We start from the raw sequence: 22,583 nt of genomic DNA on the forward strand, positions 1-22,583 counted from the left end.
GTGATCCAGACACTTTACCAGACCCAGTGGCCAGCCTTGGACCTGGCATACTCACCTTGCCCAGGCAGAGAGGGAGTCCACTTGCAGCAAGAACTGGAGAATACAGATGCTGGTGTTTTATTCCTTCCCTGAGAAGGACAGAAGGTTGCCGGTTCCACACCCTGTGACAGGCACTCCGTGTTGCTGTACTCAGATACCCTCCAGTCACTCCTGCCTGGAACGTGCTGGCTCAGCCGCGGCTGTGCCAGAGGGATCAGCCTTGCTGTGTTGGTTCTGCTTGAAGGTACAAGTCACTGGTAGGCAGCACACAGGTTAAATACAGATGAGGGCACAGCTTTAAAGCATGTGTGATGGCTTTTAATGACTTTATAAAGAGAAGTGTGGTTAAAAATCAGCTACAGGTAGATTTGGAGTCACTGATTCCAATCATAGAATCAATAAGGTTGGAAAGGACCTCAAAGATCAAGTCCAACCTGTCACCCAACACCTCATGATCACTAAACCATGGCTTCATTCCTAGCAGAACTCTTGGTTTATGATTCAGTGGAATCAGGAAAGCACAGTGCAGCCATTTGTTAAATCAGCTTCATTGTGACTAAACCTTTTAATGAAGCTTAAGAAATAGAAGTAATTTATGTAAAGTATCTGGGAGGTAACATTCACTGATCAGAGCTGAGAGTCCTTTGGACCCCTGGGTTCTGCCTGAGCCTGTATCTGTCATGTATACAGCAAACCCTTCACTGTTAGTTTCATATTTGCTGTCTCAAGGTTTGCCTGGTGTGCTGCTTCAGCTCTTCATGATCATGCTTTTGGTGCCATTTTTAAACTAAACCAGGACAGGTTTCACGTCTTTGATCCTGGTGTTTGATGTTGGTGAGGATGTGCTGACTCACCTTGCCTCAGCAGGGAGCTTTTCCTTGGAAATTCTTTAAGGATTTCATAAATCCAACTGCAATTGGAAAGCTGTCACTGAGCTCCAGCCTTGCTCCCTCTGTGATGAGCAGAGGGGTTCTGCAAGCCTCAGGTGCAGGCTGGAGCAGCTGTGATTTGGTGGTGACAAACCCTGTGCAGCTGGAGGTGTGGTCAGGCAATACTGACTTTCTGTTGTCACTGGGTTTGCTGGTAGCTCTGCCGTCGTGGTGCAGCCTGCTTTTGGCTGCAGTAGATGTTTGTCAGCTGTCATGGAGCTCTTCTGCCTCCACCAGATGCCTGGTGGTGAACTGTGTGAGGCTGCTGTTGAGTCCCCCAGCTGCCCGGGCATGCATCTCCGCCAGCACGACTGGGACTGCTCTCCTGGCAGAAGCTGCTCTCTGCTTCCCCTCCCTGTGTCCAGGTTCCTGCTGCTGAGCAGAAGTGGTGGATGTGTTGTTCCCTTCCCAGGGCTCGCTGCTGTCTGCTAGGTTGGAAGCAGGGGCCGTGTGTTGCATGGGTGCTGGTGCCTCACCTGCAGGGTGCCTGTGGCTGCTCAGGCTGAGCTTTGGCTGTGCCTGCAGCAGGTGTGGCTGTGTGCAGAGGTGGGCAGTCAGCAGGCTGGGATTGCTGACTGACTATCATTCACTGCTGCTTTCTTAGAAGCTTGTAAAAGCCTTTGGGGCCTGCTGTGCAAGTCTCATGGGCACATCAGGGACTTCACCTGCTGCAAGCCTGTGAAGCCTGGAGGAGCAGGAGCCCACACAGCTCTCTGGAGTTTACTGCTGAAGCTTCAGACCTGTGAAGCACATCCAGACTCTTCCATACCTGCCTTTCTTTGTGGAGTCAAGCCCTGAGCCTCACCTTTCTGCATCAGGGAAAGCTGCAGTGATTTCAGCCTCTGCTCCGCTCTGCCCATGTAAATACTGCTCTGAGCTTAATTAGTGTTTGGGGTTGATCTGCATGCTCAGTTGGTCCTGCTGGAAGCTGTTATGCTTGCTTTGAACACTGGGTGCTGTATCTGAGAGACACCCTGGAAAAGGAGATGCCCTTTATCAGCCTGGCCATATTGATAAGGTAAATGGCAAAAGTGAAAGAGAAATTCTGTAACTAATTTCCTGGTATGCTGACAAACTGGAGTACACCATCACAGCTCCTCAGGGCTGGAAAGGCCCTAAGCAGATCTTGGGAGCTATGTTCTCCAGCCTGCTCAGCAGGTTCCCCATGGGGAAGATACTCCTTGTTGCCTGACGTGCAGCAGTGCTTGGTGCCAGTTCTTAACCAGCACGGGAGGCTGAATGGATCAGTACTGATACCTTCTGCTCTCACCTCTGTCCTCTCTTTGCCTTTATACTTCTGGAAGCCCTCCTCTACTACCATGTCCCTATTTGATCATCATTAGTCTTTTCCCTCTCTCACCCCAGTGTCTTTGTTCTGACTGTATGAGCCAGACTAGAGTCATCTTTCTCCTGTGCTGGGCACAGCTCTGTCATTCATGCTGTGTTTTTAAAAACACCAACAGGCAGTGTCTGTCTTCCACTCCTCATCCACTTTCTGGCATGCCACAGATTCCTCATTAGGCCTCATTCTTCCTTTTTCAGACACTTCCTCTTTCTCCAGCCTGCTTATTTCACAGGGCAGGGTCAGTGTTCAGCTGAGTCTTGATTAGATCCACCTACACTTTTCCTTTTCATGCTTATGACCCTGTGACATGCCCCACGCTAAGCTTGCTGCCAGGAGGCTTAGGAGGTTAATCTCCTCAGAATATTGTTGTTAACCCAAGGGGGTGGGTTGGTTCCTTGGGGTGTCTTGGGGTTTTTTTCCCTTCCCCATGTTTTATGTGTGGGTGCTGCAGAGTTTGGAGACAGGGGTCTGTCTTTTTGGTGTGTTCTGCAGAGCCTCATGAGTAGGGTTGGGACTTGGAGGCAGCAAGTTCCCTGGGTGAGCCATGAGACCCTGGAGCATTTAGTGGCTTGTCACTGCTGCCTCCAGAGGCACTGGAGCTCCTTGCTTGGTGTGCTCACAGAACTTAATTCCAAAGAGATTCCTTCCTGTGCAGACAACAGTGCAGCACTACCTCTCTGGTGTCCTTGCAGCTCTGGCTCACATGAAGGCCAGGGGTGAGTCTGGGGCAGCTGTCAGAGGGCTGTGATAGTCCCTTTCAGCTCCAGAGCTGTGGTGCTGGTTTTGCCTTGCTTGGAACAGGTTGATGTTGTAGGCAGAAACTCACCTTTGTATGGTTGAGTACTGGATGAGCCTGGTTCTGTGTGGTGCTGAGATCCTCTGCTCCCAGTGGGAATTAAGGACATCAAGGACTTTGTGGCGTAAGGGAGAGCAAATTCTTGATAATCCTCTGCACACAAAATATTTTTAGTTCACTTTATTGTTCCCGTCTCTGTTCCCTCAATGTGTTGTTGAAATAGAAGGGCAAAATGTTATCCCAGAACCACAGATTGGATTTGTTCTAACACCTCATTTGCATCCATTTGCATGTGTAATAATCCTCCTGCATGTTGTCAGGCTTTGTATAGAAACTGAGAAATGAGATTGTCATAGCATGGAGAATAATGTAATAATTAAAGTCTTACCAAGACACTTCTCTTGCTCTTGTACTCGAAGCAGTTCACATTTCAATATTTTTGCATAAATGTTTCCCTGCCGAGACAGCCTACTGGGCTGGGAAACAGGAGAGCAGTGCTTGGCAGATGATGGAGCCTGCACGTGTCTCTGCCTGCTTCACTCCTGGGGCTGTGTTTGGGGTGATGAGTTCCATGGGAAGCCCTGGACAAGGAGAGCGATTCTCTGGTTCCTGGGGACTTTGTTAGGGCTTTATGTACAAAATACAAGCACAGTGTCACCGAAGTGGAAGTCGTTGTACAAGTGCAGCGCCTTGGGGCGTTTACTACCGAGTTCTTCGTGTGACCTGCTGTCGGCTGGGCTTGCACTCCCAGCACGGCAGTGGGGACACTTCATTCACTCAGGGCTTCTGTAGGGAATGCTTTGGAGCACTTGGGGGATGCCCTCGGCTGACATCTTCTGGTGCTGCTCAGAAGGCAGAGGGACCAACCTGAATTAGTTTAGTATCAGATTGTTAGGGGAATTGGCAGATTTTTGCCTCTCTAGGCCCAAATGTTTCCAGGTTGCTGTTTCTTTGCCTTCCCGAGGGATTTGGTGTTCTGCAGCAAGACTGCTGTGGGGCAGCAATCTCTTCACTGCTGTGTCCTGATGGGGTTTCCTGTGTCTTCATCCTCTTTTCAGTTTTGATGCTCAGCTTTCATAAATACGTCAAGTATCTTTGGATGTTGGTTTACAGTTGAAATCTATCTTCCATTACTGCCCACGTTTTGACAAATGACTATGCTTTTGGCACGAAAGTGTCTAGTCTGCAGACCCCTCAGTATTTCCCAGTGATGATGCCGACCCCGTGAGAATCAAAAAGCTACCACCAGTGAGCCTGCTTTGCCCAGCCCTGCCCAGACTCAGCTGCCGGTGAGGTCCTTGGTGTCGTGCAGGGTCCTGCCACCCAAGCCCCGCCTGTGTCAGCAGAGGGCGCTGTGACACCGAAAGGGACGGAGAAGTTCTCTCGATCCCTCCTGAGACCGAGAGGTGGCGCTGCCTCACCGGCCTGAGAGCGCTGCCCTGGCCCAGCCTCCGGGCGGCGGGATACGGAGCGATCCATCGCCGCTTTGGAGCGCGGAGAAAACAGAGGGCAGGTCCTGAGGCTGTGTGCTCTGCGCGGAGTTTGTATCGCTCAGACTTTCTGCAGGAAGTTTCGCTACTCTTGATTATTCCAACAGGTCCTTCTCTCAGAGGTCGTCAGTAAGACATTTGCTATTCAAGCACAGCTGTCAGGTACTGGATGTGACTTCCAGACGGCTTTGCTCAGAGCCGCATCAGAGCCCTCTGACAAGAGCCAAACATGCCCACTCCATAGGCAGAAGCAGCACCTGATCACTTGCCTCTGTCAGCATGGTCACTGGTGTGGCTTCTCAGTCTGAAATCTGTGGTTTCATCTTTTTAAAACATCTCAAAAGCGCAGTGGCTGCTGCATGGGAAGGGCTTGGCTGCTCCTCCACATTCAGAGTAGCATCCTCTGCCGACAGAAGCATCCTGCTGCTGACCTGGCCACCGTCCGGTGTGACGTTCTCCTCATTTCAGCTCCCCTTCTGGTGCTTCTGTCACAGAAGGAGCTTTCGGCCTGGCTGCGGGGTCCTGCTGCACACAGATCAGCAGAGGCACTGCCTCTCAGTGTGTGGATCAGTTCCCATCAAAGCAGTGTCGCTGGCAGTGTTAGCTGCTAGCAGCAGCTCCTGTAGCCCCGTGTCTGTGGAATGTGCCAGCCCAGCCTGCGTGGGGACAGGTCCCCAGGACTGCTGAGGTGCAGTGGGGTTATTTCCACCAAGTGGAGCCTCCCGCCGAGTGAAGGGAGCCCTGCAGGGGGCCCTGCCCTTGCCTCTGCTGGGGCTGGTTGCACAGCAGCCCTGATGTTTGTGGTGCCCTTGGCTGGAGATGCTGGCACAGCTCCTCAGAAGGCCCTCACGTCCACTGCCAGCGTTTGGGACTTGCGTAAGACGGGGGGCAGTGCACACCCTCTTGCACAAGCCTTGATTGCATCATCTTTGTGGAACAGAGAAGTGCTGCTGCTAAAAATCTACTGTTTCAGCAGTAAAAATAGGCAGATGATCTTTAACAAACCCCTTCAGCTTATTGAAAAACAACCCAAAAGGTCAGAGAGAACATTTCTATTTCTACAGGGGGCTTCTTGATGTTTTAGAACCATAAAGACAGTTCTTTGGGTGGAAATAGATTAGAACTCTGGAACTGCCAGGTGTGGACATTATGTGGATGAGTGACACTGGAGTGTTTGTATCTGGAGCATACACATGCAACATTTCCTGGCTGTTTTCCTTCTCTTTCTTCCCTTCAGTTCACACAACAGACTCTTTGCTGTTTGTAACCACATTTTATACTGGTTTGCACTGGAAGGCTTTGTGTTACCTCTGCTTTCCAGTGTTTGCTACACCTTCAGATGTAATTGGCTGCTTTACACAATTCCACATACAAAGTTCTGCGTAATTCAGTGCCACTGCCCCGTGGCACTTCGTGCAGTAGCTGGTCAGAATATTGCCTTACAGGTTTGAGATGTCCAGCTCCTTCACACTGGTCTCTGGCTTTCTAAGTCACATACATCATGGTCAGGTTTGGAAGTTAGAGCATGATGAAAGATGATTTTGAATGGTTAGTGTTTTACATTCCTGGGCAGAGATGGAATTCACAGCTGGTCTGGCACACCAGAGTGAGCTGCTGCAGGAGGGTGAGGCAAGGAAAGAGTGGTGGCAGCCCAGCGAAAGCAGAGTGAGGAGCAGAGGTGCCTCTGTGTCCCCTGAGGAGCAGAAGCCATTTGTTAGCTGTGCAGAGTGTGAACAGCAGTTTGGAAATGGTGAGCTTGAAGCCTGGGCTGCAGGGGCAGAGGAGAATGTTGCTCTCATCAGTTTTCCCAATCTACCCATTCCATCTGAGTTTGATGTGGATGAAATTCCAGCCAGCTGGCTCCATTCCCTTATCTGTGTCTGTCTCGCCCAGGCTCAGGGCTGTGATAGGGACAGGAGATCTGGGCATCCATGAGCCAGTGAGGCACTGCATGTCCCAAGTGTTGGACAGAGTCCCTGGGGCTTTGGCGCTGAGCCCTCAGGGTGGGAGGGCAGTCCCCCAGACCTGCCCTATCTGCTGTCAGACAGCTGGGAACAAGCAAGCTTGGATGCAGCAGATAGTGACAGGCCAGAGCAGCCTTCCCTGGCCACTGCTTTCCCTTCCGAACACATAGAGAACCCCAGGAGACGAGGGGGAGAGAGTTCTTTGGAGAAGCTATTTTGAACCCCAGGAAGATGCTGTCACAGGAATGCTGATGTGCCTGGTGGTCTCTCAGCAGTGAGCGTGGCAGCTTTCTGGGCACGGAGACAGCTCAGGATGGTATAGATTTCCTGCAGAGGGTTTGAGTGATGTGCACAGGGCTGCTGAATATAGTCACTCTGCAGAACAAGAAGTACTGACCCAGTTCAGAGCAGAACGGTGCAGCTGCTGGGTGCAGAGTCCCCTGAGCATCTGGTGCATGCTTCACTGGCACCTGGAGGTTCCTCTAGTGCTTCAGTCCCATCAACCTCCTTTGCTGTTGGCTCTACATGGTCCTTGCAAAGCTGAGTCCTGGTGAATGGACAGTGCACCCTGTATTTGCAAGACAAGGAGCGTGTTGGAGAGCAGTGCAGGTGCTGGCAGGGAACACTTCCCTGTGCAGGACACCTTTCTGCTTTTGAAACCTCTGAGTTAGCACTGACTGCTGCTGTGCCACAGCTGGGGGTTCCAGGGCTGAAGTGTGCATCCACAGATGATCCTTTCGGATGCCATCTCTGCTCAGGCTTTCTGTGCCTTTCCCACCAAGAGCTACCTAAAGAACAGCACTGACCCTTCTCATAACCCTTCATCTCCCAGCTGCAGAAGTCTTCTCTGTCTTTAGCCTCCAAGTCATTTGCTAACTTTCAAAATAGGCTAAAAATACTTTTTCATAACAAGGCAAATATTCTGGCCCAAGTCACCTTCATTTTTCTGCAAGACTAAGCAACCATGACTGGCACAGAAGTGGCCTCTGCCAGCACAGTGCTGCAGGGGCTCGTTTTGTGTGGCAGCGGCGCACACCACAGCATGCTGTAGGATCCAGACCCTTGGGTTGTGGTAGCTGCAGTGTGCCAAGGGATCCTTCTGTCCATGATGCCAGGGCTTCCTTCTTGTGGAAGTGAAGATCTGAGGAGCGTGACAGTGAGCAATGGAGTGCTGGGTAGTCCAGCCTTGGCCTGATACAGAGTCACAGCTCAGCTGGGACATGCTCTGGCTCCAAGAGTTAGGAGCTATTCCTGGCTGTTGTAGTTTTGCTCATAGACTAGAGGTATTCAGGACTCTTTTCCTGTGTAGGTAAGCGTGTGTACTGAAGGGATCAGTGCTGTAGCCACTTCAGTGTAATGCCAAAAGGAGCCCTCCCTTCTGCATTCACGTTGCAATTCAGTGTGAGCTGTACAACTTTTACAGTACATGGTGTGAGTGCTGAGGGGACAAATGTTATTTGAGCATGTGGGCCCCGAGCTGGGTCATAGTGCATGGGTAATTTATGGGCAAATTAGCAAAAGGAAACAGAAGTGTGTGGCTTTGGAGGTGTTCAGCATGAAACCAGGGATTTCCTGACTTCAGCAGCTGTTCTGAAGTAGCTGGAATCTGCTTTGCACTGTAGGGTACATTTTCAGTCTTGAATTGGACGTATGGTTAAGTTCACACCTTGCCTGTTGGCCGTCTCCATCAGCCCAGACATCTACTGGGAGTGAAGTGTCTGTGTCTCTGCTCAGGGTGTTGTGCTCTGTCTCCGCTCTGATGAGCTTGTGGTGGGCATACGGGTCAGGTCACTTGGCTGCAGGTAGTCACCCAGCACCTTTCTGGACCTGTCCACCCTGTGCCCAGAAAACTTGCAGAGCTTTCCTGGGAAAGAGGTTGGTGGATCTGCTGACTGCAGTGTGCAGTGCTGAGACAAGTGCCCTCGGGTCCTAGCTGCACGCAGCATGTGTGGCACCTCGTCGGATGTGTGCTTTGTGGGCAGCTGGGCTCTGCTCAGACTGGGTCTGTGTCATGTGGACTGAGCCTGCAACAGTCCTGCAGTTGCCTTTTTGTTTTTTTCTCCTTGCAATATCAAATCCTTTTAAGTTTGCTCCTGCTGTAAGGTTTTGGGGTGTGCCCAGCATGCAAGGAAACACAGAAGATTGCTGCCTGGTGCACTGAGTTGTTTGCCTTCTCAAGGCTAAAGATACCACACTCTTAACATAGCTTTCTTATGGCTGAGCATGCAAACATCACTGTGTGCACTTCTCTGCAGGGCAGGACTTGGAGGTGTCGTAGGACAGCAGCACTGCAGCTCGGGGTGATCCCGGCGCTCGGAGCGTGTGGGTGCTGGTTCTGGCGGTGCTGCAGCACGCTCTTGGTGGGTTAAGCAGGAGCCAGCTGCCAGAACTGCTGCCATCCCGAGCAGATTGCCTGTGCTCCTTGAGCTGCACAGTGCCAGCCCCTTGGAGGTTTAAGTTTCATCAGGAAATTAGGCTGTGTAGCTGGCAGGGAGTAGCTGCTGCTGCTATAGATGATTGGAGCAAACAAGCTGGATGCTGTCTGAACAGTCTTCTTTTGTTTAATTAGACCTGGAATATGAAATCTTTCATGGATGGTTAGCTTAATCTCTGCCATCCGCCAGCGCCATCCATCCTGATGACATCTCTTCTTTGGCTGCTCAAAGTCAGCATTTATGGGAGTTGGGGGAGTAATTAATGGGGGTTTAAAACTGGCACAGGAAGAAATGTAAAAGCAAGCAAGTAGAGGAAAAGTGTCAATGTTCTTATGAAAGAATTCCTGTATTTTCTGTAGTGAAAAATGTTTGTCCTGGGTAAAGCATGCCTGTAGCTTTGTCTCCAACATCAAAGGAATTTCAACTTCAGAGATGTGGTTTCTTTTCATTTCATTTTGAATAACTGCTTCTGAAAAACTGAAATTGTTTGAGGGTTTTGGTTTCCCTGCTTCCTTTCTAAACACCCTGGCAGGGGGCTGAGCCAATTCACTGAGCTCTGGACCTCGATCCCAACGGCACAGACTGGAGATGCTCTGGTCCGGTGCTGGTTTCCTGAGCCCATCGGCAGCACGCTGGAGCCCAATCCTGCTTGTCTGCTGGAAGCCAGCGCAGTGTCCCTCCCTCTCCAGCAGCACTGTAAGGGAGAAGAAAAGCTTCGGCTGTGAAAGTGTCTGCAGCGCCTGGGGCTGGAGGTTGCCTGCGGATCCCTGCTGCCGGGGAAGGGCTCCAGCCGCGGTCAGCGCTCCAGCGCCGGGAGGGGCCCTCCTCCTGTGGGTCCAAGCAGGGGTAGGGGTGCATAGGGCAGCCCTTCTGTCCCGGAGAGGGACCGGCTGGTGAAAAAAGCATCCTGGGGTGACTGTGCCGCGGAGGAAGCGGCGCCGCGGCGTCCTTCGGGCGGCTGCCCAGCTCTTGCTTTTTGCCGGGGGGGCCGGGCTCCCGCGCCGTGCTCGGCCCGTCGCTGCCCCCCGGGGCCGGCTCTGGCCCTCGGTGCCGAGGCAGCGCTCGGCCTTCCCTGCCCGCGCTGCGGGGCTGGGGCGGGGTTGCCGGTGCCCGCCCCCCCGGAGCGGGGAGCGCCCTGCCCCGCCCTCCCCGGGGCGCCCCGGACCCGAGACTCCGGTTGCAGTGCGGGAGGGACCCCGTGGGCCGTGCCCCTCCCGGCGGTGCCCGCTGCCGGCGGCCCGGGGATGTGCTGCCGGCGCTGACTGCCGCCGCCCGCCGCCTCTCTCCCTCTATGCCCCGCTGCGTACCGCGCCGTCCGGGGCCCGAGGCAGACCATGGTCCAGCGATTCAGCCTCAGGAGGCAGCTCTCGAAGGTGGGTCCCGGCCGTGGCGCGGTGCCGGCCGGAGCTGGGCTGGGCTGGGCCGGGCCGCGGCGGGCGAGTCGGTGCGGAGGCGGCAGCGTCTCTTTTGTTCTGCGCGGAGACACAAAGGGCTCTGCCCGCCCCGGCTGTCAGTGCTGTGCGGCGGGCTGCGTGTGCTAGGTGTGGGGTTTGTGCCTCTGGCACTGCGGTGCTCGGGGGGGGGACGACGTGGGGCAGTCCTCAGCACCCTTCCTCAGCTCGCTCTCAGGACTGAAGGAAGGGATGGGCAAAAGGGAGTGAACCCCCAGCACTGCTGACATGGCTGTGTGAAACAGCTGCCTGTGACAGCCACTCGAACGCGTGCGTTGTGCGGGTGGCAGGGCTAGAGTGGCCGGGGACACGAGTGAATGACCCCTAGGCGAGGGAGTGGAGCTCGCCCTGGCTGCTGCCGGAGCTCTGCAGCACTGCCAGCAGCCCGGGGCTCAGGAACAAAGGGGCTGCTGCCGGCAGGTTTTGTTAGTTAACGATTACAGGTGGTGTGATTTACTTCAAGAGGCTCCTTTAGAGGAGAGAACAGTGAGTTAGCCCACACAGGCTGACAGCTTTGTCTCTGTGTCACCCCAGAGCAGGAGTTTGTAAAAGGTGGGGAAAGCTAGTCCCTGAGTGAGGCGAGGCTGTGCAGTGCAGGTGAGACACAGCCCTGCCCTAGCATCTTGCCCTTCCCACGCAGCAGAGCTGGCTCTGGACATGGCAATGACAGTGGTCATTGCACATTGCACATTGAAATGGTAAGCTGAATCCTCACTTTATATTGAAATTCTCCATCTGTGTGTTTGTAAAGGTTTTTACATGGATTCATCACAATTCCGAAGTGCTGTTATCAGCATTTTAAATAGGTCAGAATTCACATCCTGCAGCCTGTCCTGGGAGCAGCTATGGCTTTGTAGTAAGTCAGTATCCTGCTTATTTATCAGTGATTTTTTTGTGTGCGTCTCCTCACCTTACAGAAGCTGATGTGGTCCTTTTTAGGGGGTGTGAGAAAGCGGAAGATGCATCTTTTAACAGTTTACCTTGTTCCATGCCAAGAACTGTGTTTGTGGGGTGTAGAAGTCTCCACAGGCACTACACACTTTAATCTTCTGCTCAGAAAAGACTTTATTAGTTAGTAATGAACTCTGTGTCTCAGCTCTGCTTGTATGAGGCAGCCAAATAGCTTTGGATGAACTCCTCTGGATAGCTCCAGTTTCATTCCTGCTTATTGAGGTGGGCAGGGTGGTTTGAAGGAAGGCTCACACTCGGAGCTAGAGGAGAATCATTTCCAGTTTGTTCTTCCAGCACTGGTTATCTGTTGTCTGACACAATGGTGTCTTGCACTGAATTAGCTCTGCTTGTGTCAAGCCTACTTTAAACAGCTGTCCATCCTCGACAGCTTCTTAACCTCTTTGTTTTAATTATAAAATAAATATAAAATAAAGCAACACTTTTTTGTATAAAGCAACGAAATAAGGCCATACATTTTTGTGTGTGTGCAACTCTTGGCTCTTCCATGGTTGCTGACTTAGACTTCTAACTTGGCACGTCTCTGCAGGACCTGAAGCACCTGCTCCCAGGACGTAGTTATGTGCTGGGAGAGGTAAGGCATTGTTAAGTGATGTGCTGGGTCAAGATTCCAGTTTCCAGCCGTATTTAATGGTGGAAGCTTCCAATAGGATGTGACTGTGCAGATCTGAGAGCTGCAAACTGAAAAATGCTGCTGCCGGTGAAACTTGAGCAAAGAAGATGCAGGAGGTGAAAATGTAGTTTGTGATGCAGGGATGAGCCTCACACAGCTGCTTTCCCTTCCCAAGGTGGCTCTGTGCTCTGCCTGGTGCTGATCTAGTCCTCAAAGCTCTCCCAGTCTCTGTCCCCTGTGACTGGCCTTAATGCCTGTCTCTTTTTTCACACAAAGGCTGTCCAATTTGGAAGCAGTGTTCTGGGGGAGCTGTGTGAGCATTTGGCTGTGCTCTGATGTATGCAGTGTTTGCATTTGGTAACACCTTTGTGTCAGGAAAGCCTTCCCAGGCTTATCCTGGGACTTCACACAGAGCCAGTCAGTATTTAGTCTTGGTGGCTTACTGCTTGGGTTCTGTGTGGGTTTGCCAGCCTAAAGGTAACTTAAAAGTTTGAGTCATAAATTATTTCCCCTTTATTTTAAAGACTTAAAGGCAAAGTGCTTGATTCATCAAGTATCTTCTCCAGGCTAAACTCAGGCAGTTTGGTTTGCCCTCCCCCTTTCTTTTTTCCCCTCCTCCCTAAATATCCAAAGCGTTTTCAAAGTATTCTGCCTCAAACCACTGGATCTTGTACTGTTTGGAGAGCCTGCCATGACTGTCACCCAGAACCTCAGGAAGGGCTGTTGCTGCTGTGTTTTGTTTAGTTGGGGAATTCCCTCACTCTGGGCATGACGGTACAGAGCTGTATCCAGCTTCTACTGGACTTGATCTGTCCAGATGCCTTAGCTGGGTTTATAAAAGGCAAACAGTAGAGATAAATTGAACTGTACTTGAGGGAATCTTCTGAGTTGAGATGCATGCCCTTTCTTCTAGAGGTCCTGCTCTCCCAGAAGAGGTTCTGGTGAGCCAAAGAATGCTTTTGTGTATGGCTGAAGTTCTGACTAGAAAGGGCCAGTTTCAATTCAAATAAAGAAAAGACCAAAAGAGGTGTTTCATGTGAGCTGAGGTGAAATGTGTCTTATTTTGGGCTGAACTGCCCTGTCCTAAGGTGCTGTATGGGCTGGTTAGCGTCTGAACTGTCTCTGTTGTCGCTGATGCAGACTGAGTTTATTTATGGGGGAGGAGCTTCGGGGTATTGTGCTGGAATAGCCCTGGAATACTTTTGCTTGAGCTGCAGAAGGTTCCTGCTTGCCTCTGAAGGTTATGGTGGGTGACTGCTGTTGTGCTGCCAACTCCTGGTCGCTGATACTGGTAGAGCTTCCAGCAGATGCCTCCTCTGCTCCCTCTGTGTTCACTCCTCTATTGCATCAGGTTTGGTCTCAGGCAGATGTGCCCCAGCTCGGGATGTTACACCCCAAGTAGGTCACTTTGCTTTGGCTCTGTTTGCTACCTAGTGCTGATGGACCATTTCCTGGATGCTTCAGTCTGATGGCACCTTCAGGGGCAGAAGGACACTACCACATCCCTTGCACAGTGGTAGGCTACCTTTAGCTTACCTTTTTCTGGTGGTAGGTGTGATGCAGCTTGAAGCAGCTTGCTGCTTCAGGGAACTGATGGAAGGTGGCTGACCTTTGCAGCAGCCACGGTGTGCTGCAGGCCTGTCCCTGGCCTGTCTCAGCAGAACTCAGGGTCGTGCCCTCCCACGGTGTGAGCAGGGCCTTCGCTTATTGCCCTCACTGCCAGGGCAGTTACTCAGAAGCCTCCTCACACTCCAGTGGAAACGTGGATTTGCTTCTGTCAGCTGTTTGGAGGGCTCTGAGACACCATTCTGGTTTTAATCTGTTCCTGCATGGATGCTTTGTAAGGGTTTAATGGACAAAAGGCTTGTCTAACTGAAGCTGAGAGGTGGTGGGATGGAATAGGTCTCCAAGCGCTGCTGGCCATGTGGGTGTTGAAGGAGTCCTGGCAGTGATTTGAAATGCCACAGACTTTCCTAGGCAAGACACAAATGAGCTTCTGCTGCATCTTCTTGCTCAGAGCAGCCTGTGGGAAAGTGTCATGGAGTTAACCACCTGCAGCTTACAACAGGAGAATGAGCTTCTGATGCTGTTTGAAGGAGCAGGAGCAACAGGTTTCATGAGAAGTTTGTCCTGTCTCAGTGTAACAGCTCCACGTATCCCTGACAGTGTAGAAGTAAAACAGACTCGAAGCCTTAGCAGGGTAGGGCAGCCTGCACTTGCAGAGGTGTTAGAGGCAGGACCAGGGACTCCTCTGTGGGAACCAAAGACTTGCCTGTGTCAGGGGCTGGCAAGTTGGCCATGGTGGCTCATTGCCAGAGAGACTGGTGGTGTTCAAGGCTGTAAACACAGGGTGCAGGTGGAGTACAGCTTATGCCAACATGGCTTTCCTTATAGTAATGAGATGCCACAGCTGGTGGCAGCTTGCTCTGCAGTGTCCTGTGCTTTGTCTCGGGGCTTGTGCTGGCGGGCAGCAATAACAACTGGAATTTCCTACCTGCAGCCATCAAAGGAAGCCTGCAAGTGTTGGCATCTTTACTCTGAATTAGTTACCTTCAGGGATCCTTTGCAGAGATTTTGGCTTGTGTAGCATTTGCTCCTCTCCCCTCTTCAGCGGGGGTTGAAAAAGCTGGTAACTATTGCTCTCTACTCAGTGCTGCAAGTTGCCTTTAGGGATGCCACATTGCTCTTAAATCCAGGTGCTATAGGAATGGAATCCTGGTGAGGAAATGCACTTTTCACAGATTCATGGAGGGGAAGCTTCTCTTTATAAACATTCTGCTTTCCCACAAAAGAGGCCTGCCAGTGCTTTGGTATTGCCCAAGGTGGAGCACAGCAGAACAATCTGGTGCTGGTCTTTGGAGAGTGAAAGCATTGCTTCTTGCATTGGAACCCGTGGACTTGCAGTCCACTGCACATTAACTTGCTTACATTTGTCCATCTATGCTGGTGCAGGAAGCTTGCTTCAGGTAGCAGCCACAGTGGTGCTTGTTGAGGCACAAAATTGAGCTGGGCTCTTGCCAGCTGGCATCACTGCAAGGAAGCATTGCTGCGAGGCCTGCTGAAGCTCTCTCCATGCTCTCCAGAAGACCATTAGTGTGCTTCCATAACTGGACATCACTGATGAGGAACATGACAGCCTCAAACAGTGTGGGAAGCTGCTGCTAAGGAGGGCACTGGGCAGGCAGAGGCTTTGTGGTCAGGATGTGAGCTGCCAGGTGTGGGCTCCCCACTGCCCTGTCTGGTGGCAAAGAGGCTGCTTGGTTCCTGCTTTTGTCTGGTTCTGCACTGTGGGGATCCTCGTGGGCGCCCTCAGGGCCTTCAGGCCCATGGCAGTGGGTAGAAGGTACCTGAGGTGAGTGCAGTTCCTCCGGGCTGTTAGCTTTCTCTCTGCTGCTTTTCCTTCACGAATCAGCCCTTCCACATCCCATTTCTCACATCTCTGGAATCAGACTAGGCTGTTGCTGTCACTAGCAAAGATCCCCAGTCAGGGAGCAGCATTCAGGGTGGGTTTGGCTGCACTTGGCCCTTGCAGCAGAGCTCTCTGGTGCTTGGGAAGGGATGGCATGTTCCTCTGGCTCAGTGTGTGGACCTCATCTAAGCTAAGGCATTATGCACCCAGCCTTGGAGGGAGAGAAGAGAGCAGAGGTTAACACTGCCACAGCAGTCCCCAGAAATTCAAGCCAGTTGGGCTTCAGGCTCACTAACAGAAGCTGTGCCATAGCCAGGCTGAGGGCAGGAATGTAAACCCATCTGCTTGGAGGGAACTGCAGAACTTTGAAAGAGACCAGGAGGGAAGGTGTCTTGATTGTGTCAGGCAGGTGGCAGTGCCACACCCAAGGTTCATGCCCTCATTTGCTCCCTGCTTTTGTTTCCAGAGTGGCCTCATGTTGCCAGGCTCTGTGCTCCGGCAGCGCTGGGGCTGAGCTGTCCTGGGAGCGTGCAGTGAGCCAGCTGCTGACAGCTGCTCCTGGCATTATGTCCTGGAGGGGCTTGCATGGCACCGGTGACTTCAGTTCTGCTGACTCCTGGAGGAGAATAGAAGTGTGTAAAGCTCCTCCTGGTGAGCCACTGTCCTGCACAGAGAAGGAACAAAAGCCTCCACTTCCAGCATCATTGCTGTTCATGAACTTAGTGGGACTGGCTGTAGTGAACTAGGGTGCTGTGCTTGAGGAACTCCCTTCTGGCCAGCGGGAGCCTGGGCCTGGCACACAGCTGTGTTTCCACAGCTCACTGTCACTTTTCCTCTTAACACCCACATCTCTTCCTGCCTCTCTGCTTTCTCTGAAGCTGCTGGGCTCTTAATGCAGAGGACTTCTGAGAGCAGGGCTCCTTTTGCAAGCTGGCATTGTTACCCACCCAAAAGCCTGTGAAAGCAAACACAGCGGGGCTTTCATGTGTGTTTCCCCTGTGAGGATCAGGCACGTTGCAGGGAGCTTCACTGAGGTCTGACTGTGCAACACCTGTGCTGGAGCTTGATCAGAACAAGTTATGAATTATTGAGCACTCTGTTTCAGCCAGACACAAGGGAATTGAAGTGTTACTCTCTTCAGCATTAGGAGCTTTAACCCAGTTTCTTACTGAGAGGTACCAATTCTTGTTGGAGTCCTTCCCTACAAAGGTCTGTGGAATACAGTGAGCCTTCAGATCCACACAGGCTTTCTGAATAAATAACTGAAACACATCTACCCTTTCCTTTTAACACTGACAGTTTATAATCCTTAGGAGGTAATACTGTGTAGAGAGTCCTCCTCTGTGCCATGTTCAACATCCTGATTGGGTCTCTTACTGTTCAGACAATTTGTGAAGCATGGCAAGCCTCTTACCTTTCACTCACTTCCTCAGAACAGGCCCTGCTTACAGGGTGCTGAAGTCTGCTGCAACCTGGGCACTGCTTAGGCTTGCAGAAAAAAAGGTATGAGGAAGTGTTAGAAACCGGAGAGGTTGTCTAGCACCATAAGCTGATTTGTCTTACGTGGAAGTGGACAATTAAATACATGAAGTATGTTTTAATTGGATGCATCTAATGAAGATGCAGAGTGGGCAATACTCTCTGTGCATGGTAATTTCCTGAGTGTGTGGTTCTCTTCTGTTTTGATAGAATAGAATAAGCCAGGTTGGAAGAGGCCTTTGAGATCATTGAGTCCAACCTGTCATCCAACACCACCTAATCAACTAAACCACGGCACCAAGTCTCTTTCTGAACACCTCCAGGGATGGTGACTCCACCACCTCCCCGGGCAGCCCATTCCAATGGGCAATCACTCTTTCTATGAAGAACTTCTTCCTCACCTCCAGCCTAAACCTCCCCTGGCACAGCTTGAGACTGTGTCCTCTTGTTCTGGTGCTGGGTGCCTGGGAGAAGAGACCAACCCCCACCTGGCTACAATCTCCCTGCAGGGAGTTGGAGAGAGCACGAAGGTCTCCCCTGAGCCTCCTCTTCTCCAGGCTAAGCAACCCCAGCTCCCTCAGCCTCTCCTCCCAGGGCTGTGCTCCAGACCCCTCCCCAGCTTTGTTGCCCTTCTCTGGACACCTTCCAGCATCTCAACATCTTTCCTAAACTGAGGGGCCCAGAACTGGACACAGGACTGATTTAGAAACTGGCAGAGCCTCTTTGCTGGTTTTGGGGTTTTTTTTTGTGGGATTTTTGGAAATCTTCATTTCAAGAAGGAGTTCTGTAGGTGTTCTTGATGACCAGAAGCCTTGTAGCCTATAGGTGAAAAAACCATCCTGGCTCCCCCAGGGGACAGCAGACGACTGGTGTTGCAGCTGGCACTGATATCTCTTGCAGTTCCAGCGAAGGAGGGAGAGTGAAAGAATTGGCTTGATAAAGAAATCAGGAGGCATCTAGCAGAATTATGATGTGGACAGACTTTACATAGTCAAATGTGATGTGTGCCACCAGAAATTACGCTGTTAAAATCTCTGAACAAACTGGAATTGCCACAGGGGTGCTGGGGTGGGTCAGTAGTTAGCGTCTTTGGGCAGTTCACAGGTTTGATTGAAGCCATGAATCATGGAAGTGCAGGTCACAGGTTCTGTACCTCTGTGTCTTGGTGACCTTGAGCAGGTGGCTTTCAATTGTTGTGCTTCAGCTTGGCTGCCTCTGCCAGCAGCTGACCCAGCTGTGGGAGATGCCTGCTGCCCTGCTGCCGCCTCCCTCCCCTCGAGCCTACGTCCAGCTGGGGAGCTCTGTTTTGGCTGTCCTGGTTCTCACGTGCTGTTGGCACTGTGAGCTAGGGCAGCCATAGATCACACGTAGCCATCCCAAGGCTTCCTATTCATAACATTGAGACAGGACCTACCTTCCCTTCCCACTGCTGCCAGGCTGGTGAGGCTGCCCGTTAAACACTCTGCTCTCCAGTGTCTGTGTGCCACACAGCTTCTAAGGCAGCCTTCCCTTTGAAGGGGCTCTGTGTGCGGAGTGACTTTGGGATGTGCCTGCTGTAAGCCTCAGACAGGCATGTGCACCTGGGTTTGCTGCTGGCTGGAGCAGCCCAGAGCCTGGAGCCAGCCAAGGCCTCAGATGGGGCGCACGTGGTCCCCGTCTGCATCGTGGGAGGCAGTGACATTCAGACACAGGACTTTCTTTTTTCCTCCCGTTAACCTATAAATAACGGAGCAGTATTTTTTTAGCAGGGAAGAATGAGGCCACAGCAGCCACCTCCCCACTGCCAGCTGCACTGCTGTTAGAGCTCCAAGGAAGTGCCTTGCAGCATTCCTGTGTCCCACTGCCAGGGAAGGTTGGTGGCTTCCTCCCTGCTCTGCACTAGGCCTCGCTGTTCCTCCCTCTCTGTTCCTGTCTCTCTGCTGAAAGAATTGTGGTTGGACATACCCTGCTTAAAAACAGTGAGAAACTTAGTTGGAAAGGGAGAAACAATAGTGGACCGAAGATTTTGAATGCAATTGATTGTAATGTTGCTGAGCCTGTTTTTGAATGAACCTGGGCAGGCAGAATAGCAGAACAGACATCTCGAGGAACATCCTCTCTGTCTTTTGGTATCCTAACTCCTTGACTCTTGGAAGCAGTATAAAGTCATAGGAACCTGAGCTAATTTGCTGTGTATTCAACATATCTCAGTGGAAGAGAGGCCAAACAAGGATTCTGAACTCTCCACCGCAGTTGCATGCTTTCATGTCCGTGGCCTGCACTCTCCTTCCTTCCCTCCCTGTTCTGGCATTTTTCTCTTAGCTGTTGGGCTCAGCTGCCTTCCAGAGGAGTTACCTGGACATGTGAGCCTCCCATTCTGTTTTGCAGTGATGAGGCAGTGATTTATTTTTCTTTGCCTCCTCCAGCCCAAGCACCCTTCCTCTCCCCATAGCTCTTTGTGCCCTCAGACTGAAAGTGGTTGTGAGCTAGCAGGAGAGTAGGGGCAAACACTTGACTTGAGAAAGGACATAGCTGCTCCTCCAGCAGCCGGTAGCCGTTGGAGCTTCATGTGGTGTGTGCAAGGAGGCAGGTCTCTGAGTGTCTCTGATGGAGAGGAGACCTCTCCTGGGCTCTGTGAGGTGCAGGCAGGGTGTGCAGCGTGCAGGGCCTGTGCCGAGCTGAAGGCTGCGATGGACACACGGTGCTTTTGAGCTGGCCCAGGGCACAGCTGCCACCCAGCCACCTGCTTCAGGTTACTCAGGGTGGCCAGACTAGAGCTTGTCTGAGTAAACCTGACTGCTGGATTCAGCGAGTGCTCTGTTCCAGGAGGTAATTGCCTGGAAGATTCAAGAGCTGGTGTGCTGGGAGTGGTGCTGATGTGGTGGCAGCCAGGGCCGTGTCTCGGCAGGAGGCTTGCTGACACTGCTGCAAACCTTCTTCCTATTCATTTCATTGCTGGAGAGTTAGCAAACAGCATTTATGGCACAGTTTATGGAAAGGGAAGTAAATTGCATTAGATACCTCACTGTACCATGGAGAAACAACATTGAATTATTCAAGTGGCTCAGTGAATATTTTGGCTGAAACTCCAGCTCCAGTGAAGAAATTAATTCTATTTTTAACAGCATGAGGCACTCTCCTGCAATTACTCAGCAGAGCTGCTTCTGAGAGCGTGTTTTCATGCACTGCTTGGGACTGCCTCCTGGGCAAGGGGTGTGTGTGATCTCCTGCATATACTCTTTGTTGTCTTGCAACAGAGCTGAGCTGTCTGCAGCTAAGCATTGGTGATTTCCATTACAAATGCCTGGGGAAACTCCAGGTGGAAAGCAGAAGACAGCTAGGGACTTTTACAATGTTTCGTTCCTACTTTGATCCCAGGTTTGTGAACAGAGCGGATGGTTAAGCAGTAGGACCTGGTACAGCGTGAAGTCAGGACTGGCCAATGCATTCCTGTCCATGCAGGGCCTCCTCCCATCAGATGGATGCCGAAGGTTACGTACATTGGATGTGGCACTTGATGCCATGGTCTAGTCATGAGGTCTGTGGTGACAGGTTGGACTTGATGATCTTTTGAGGTCTCTTCCAACCTTGGTGATTCTGTGATAGCTGGGAAGCAGGATGGTGCCTGGGATGGAATTAGAATAGAATAGAATAAACCAGGTTGGAAGAGACCTTTGACCTGTAATCAACTAAACCATGGCACCAAGCACGCCATCCAGCCTCTTCCTAAACACCTCCAGTGATGACAACTCCACCACCTCCCTGGGCAGCACATTCCAATGGCCAATCACTCTCTCTATGAAGAATTTCTTCCTAACATCCAGCCTAAATCTCCCCTGGTGCAGCTTGAGGCTGTGTCCTCTTCCCATGTGCCTGTCCTCCTTTAACTCCCAAACATCAGTCCAAACAAGCTGTGTAGGTACCTGGCAGGTCAGTGAGCAGTTCTGGGAGCAGCTGTGAGCAGGAGGTGATCCACAGCTGGGCACGGCATGGGCAGGTGCTGCCTGCAGGGAGCCTCCATCCCTCAGCTGCTGTTTGGTTTCTAAGCTCCTGATTAAAAGTGATGGGGGGGTCAACTTCTCTCTGAGCTGACAACAGCTTTGACCCCAGTGCTAGTTCCAGGTTTGTTCCTGTGCCATGGAGCAGCCATGGACTGCAGTGGGGCGTTAGAGTTCACTGGGCAGGGACTGGTGTCCCAGTCGGCCTGGTGGTGGCCTGGCACAACTTGGTGCAGCTGTAAGCATTACTTTCGAGTGGTCTGGAGAGATGTGGGCTCACTGTGACCCTGGTGGGACCTTACCATCCATCTGGGTAGTCTGCAGTACTAAATAGGAGGCAGAGCCTGTGTGGTAGTGGAGAGTAAGAATGAACTCCTGTGTTTCTGCAGGTGAGTGGAAGGAGAGGCCTGATTGCTGTTGGTTTCAGGCCTGTCTCTTTTTACCAGTTTCTCCAAGTGTTTGCACAGTTCTTGCACTGTGTTCATTTCTGTGTCTTTATGGAAGGCCTTTGCTCAGGTTGCTGCTGGGCAGGGCTGTGGAGCAAATGCAGAAGCTGGGTGGCTGGGGCTTGTTGTCAGATGGTATTGGGGGCTGAATCCTGCTGGGCCACCCTGACAGCATGTAGGAGAGCACACTTCTCCTAAAGCAGCAGCATCATAGACTTGTCAGACTGCTGCTAAGTAGACAGCTCTTAGAAATCCAGAGAGTGTTCTGATGTAAATTTTCTGTGTTTGTGACCTGGAAAATTGAGCAAGAAGTGGTGTGGTGTTGTAGAATCATAGAATCAATAAGGTTGGAAAAGACCTCATAGATCATCGAGTCCAACCTATTGCCTAATACCTAACACCAGCTGACAACGAAGCCATGGCTCCAAGTGCCACATCCAATCCTTTTTTGAGCACAGTGACTCCACCACCACCCTGGGCAGCACATTCCACTGGCCAATTACTCTTTCTGTGAAGAACTTTCTCCTCTCTCTCACCTATACACACAGCTCTTTCTTAATCATCTTAATCACCTGAGCTTCATTTCTAACACCTTTCAAAAATACTGAGTTTCTGATGGTGATGTCAAAAGCAGTGCAAAATCAACCAGATCTGCCGACTCCCCTACAGTGTTCATAGGAAAAGTGGAGGATTTGCCTAGCTCTCCACTCTCAGCTATTCTCCCATTGAATGGTATGATGATGTTCTGTATATTGATACAGCCACCAGGAGAGGACTGATGTGCGGTAGGTGCAAGCTGGTAATCTGAGAAGACAATTTGAGTGCAAGCACAGAATTATGACCTGAGAAATTGCAGGCTGGAAATTCTGTCTTCCTTACTCCCTCTCCTGCTCCTACAAGTATAGGAGCCTGAAGCAATCACCTGAATGTGGCTCGGAATGATGAGCAGCTTCCAGTTAAAGAAAGTAACTTCTGTAGTGGTAAGATTTACCATAATTTAAGGTTTCAGCAGCTAGGGGCCTCTCTTCAGACCAGGCAGCTAAGGGGTGGGTCTTAGCTAGTAAAACCAAAATCTCAGAAATCACCTTCTTGTTTCAAACAGAACGACTTGGCATCTGCCACTGCTCTCCTTCGGTGAGCGTGGTACCACCAACCAGGCTGATTAGCAAGTAACAGGATAAATAAGTGGTGAGTAAATTGACATCTCCTTTCTTCCTGAGGATGGAGCTGCTATGAGTAGA

General features: G+C 51.4%; 1 protein-coding gene across 8 annotated transcripts in view; it reads left to right on the top strand.

The window, feature by feature from the left end:
• Positions 1-22,583, top strand: part of TMCC1 (transmembrane and coiled-coil domain family 1) — a 113,582-nt gene that overhangs the window by 57,764 nt on the left and 33,235 nt on the right. Inside the window, exon 1 of one of the 8 annotated variants that reach the window (XM_068157720.1) lies at positions 10,272-10,371. The exons of 6 other annotated variants lie outside the window; for them this stretch is intronic. In XM_068157720.1, the coding sequence (XP_068013821.1) occupies positions 10,333-10,371 (39 nt within the window). In that variant the 5' untranslated portion in view covers positions 10,272-10,332. Of the gene's footprint in view, positions 1-10,271; positions 10,372-11,125; positions 11,148-22,583 lie in introns of those variants that run through there. One more of the 8 variants, XM_068157722.1, reaches the window with a different exon arrangement.

This window comes from Melanerpes formicivorus, unplaced genomic scaffold (genome assembly GCF_026170545.1).
Source record: "Melanerpes formicivorus ecotype bairdi unplaced genomic scaffold, bMelFor1.0.p_v2 SCAF_38, whole genome shotgun sequence".
Taxonomy (NCBI): domain Eukaryota; kingdom Metazoa; phylum Chordata; class Aves; order Piciformes; family Picidae; genus Melanerpes; species Melanerpes formicivorus.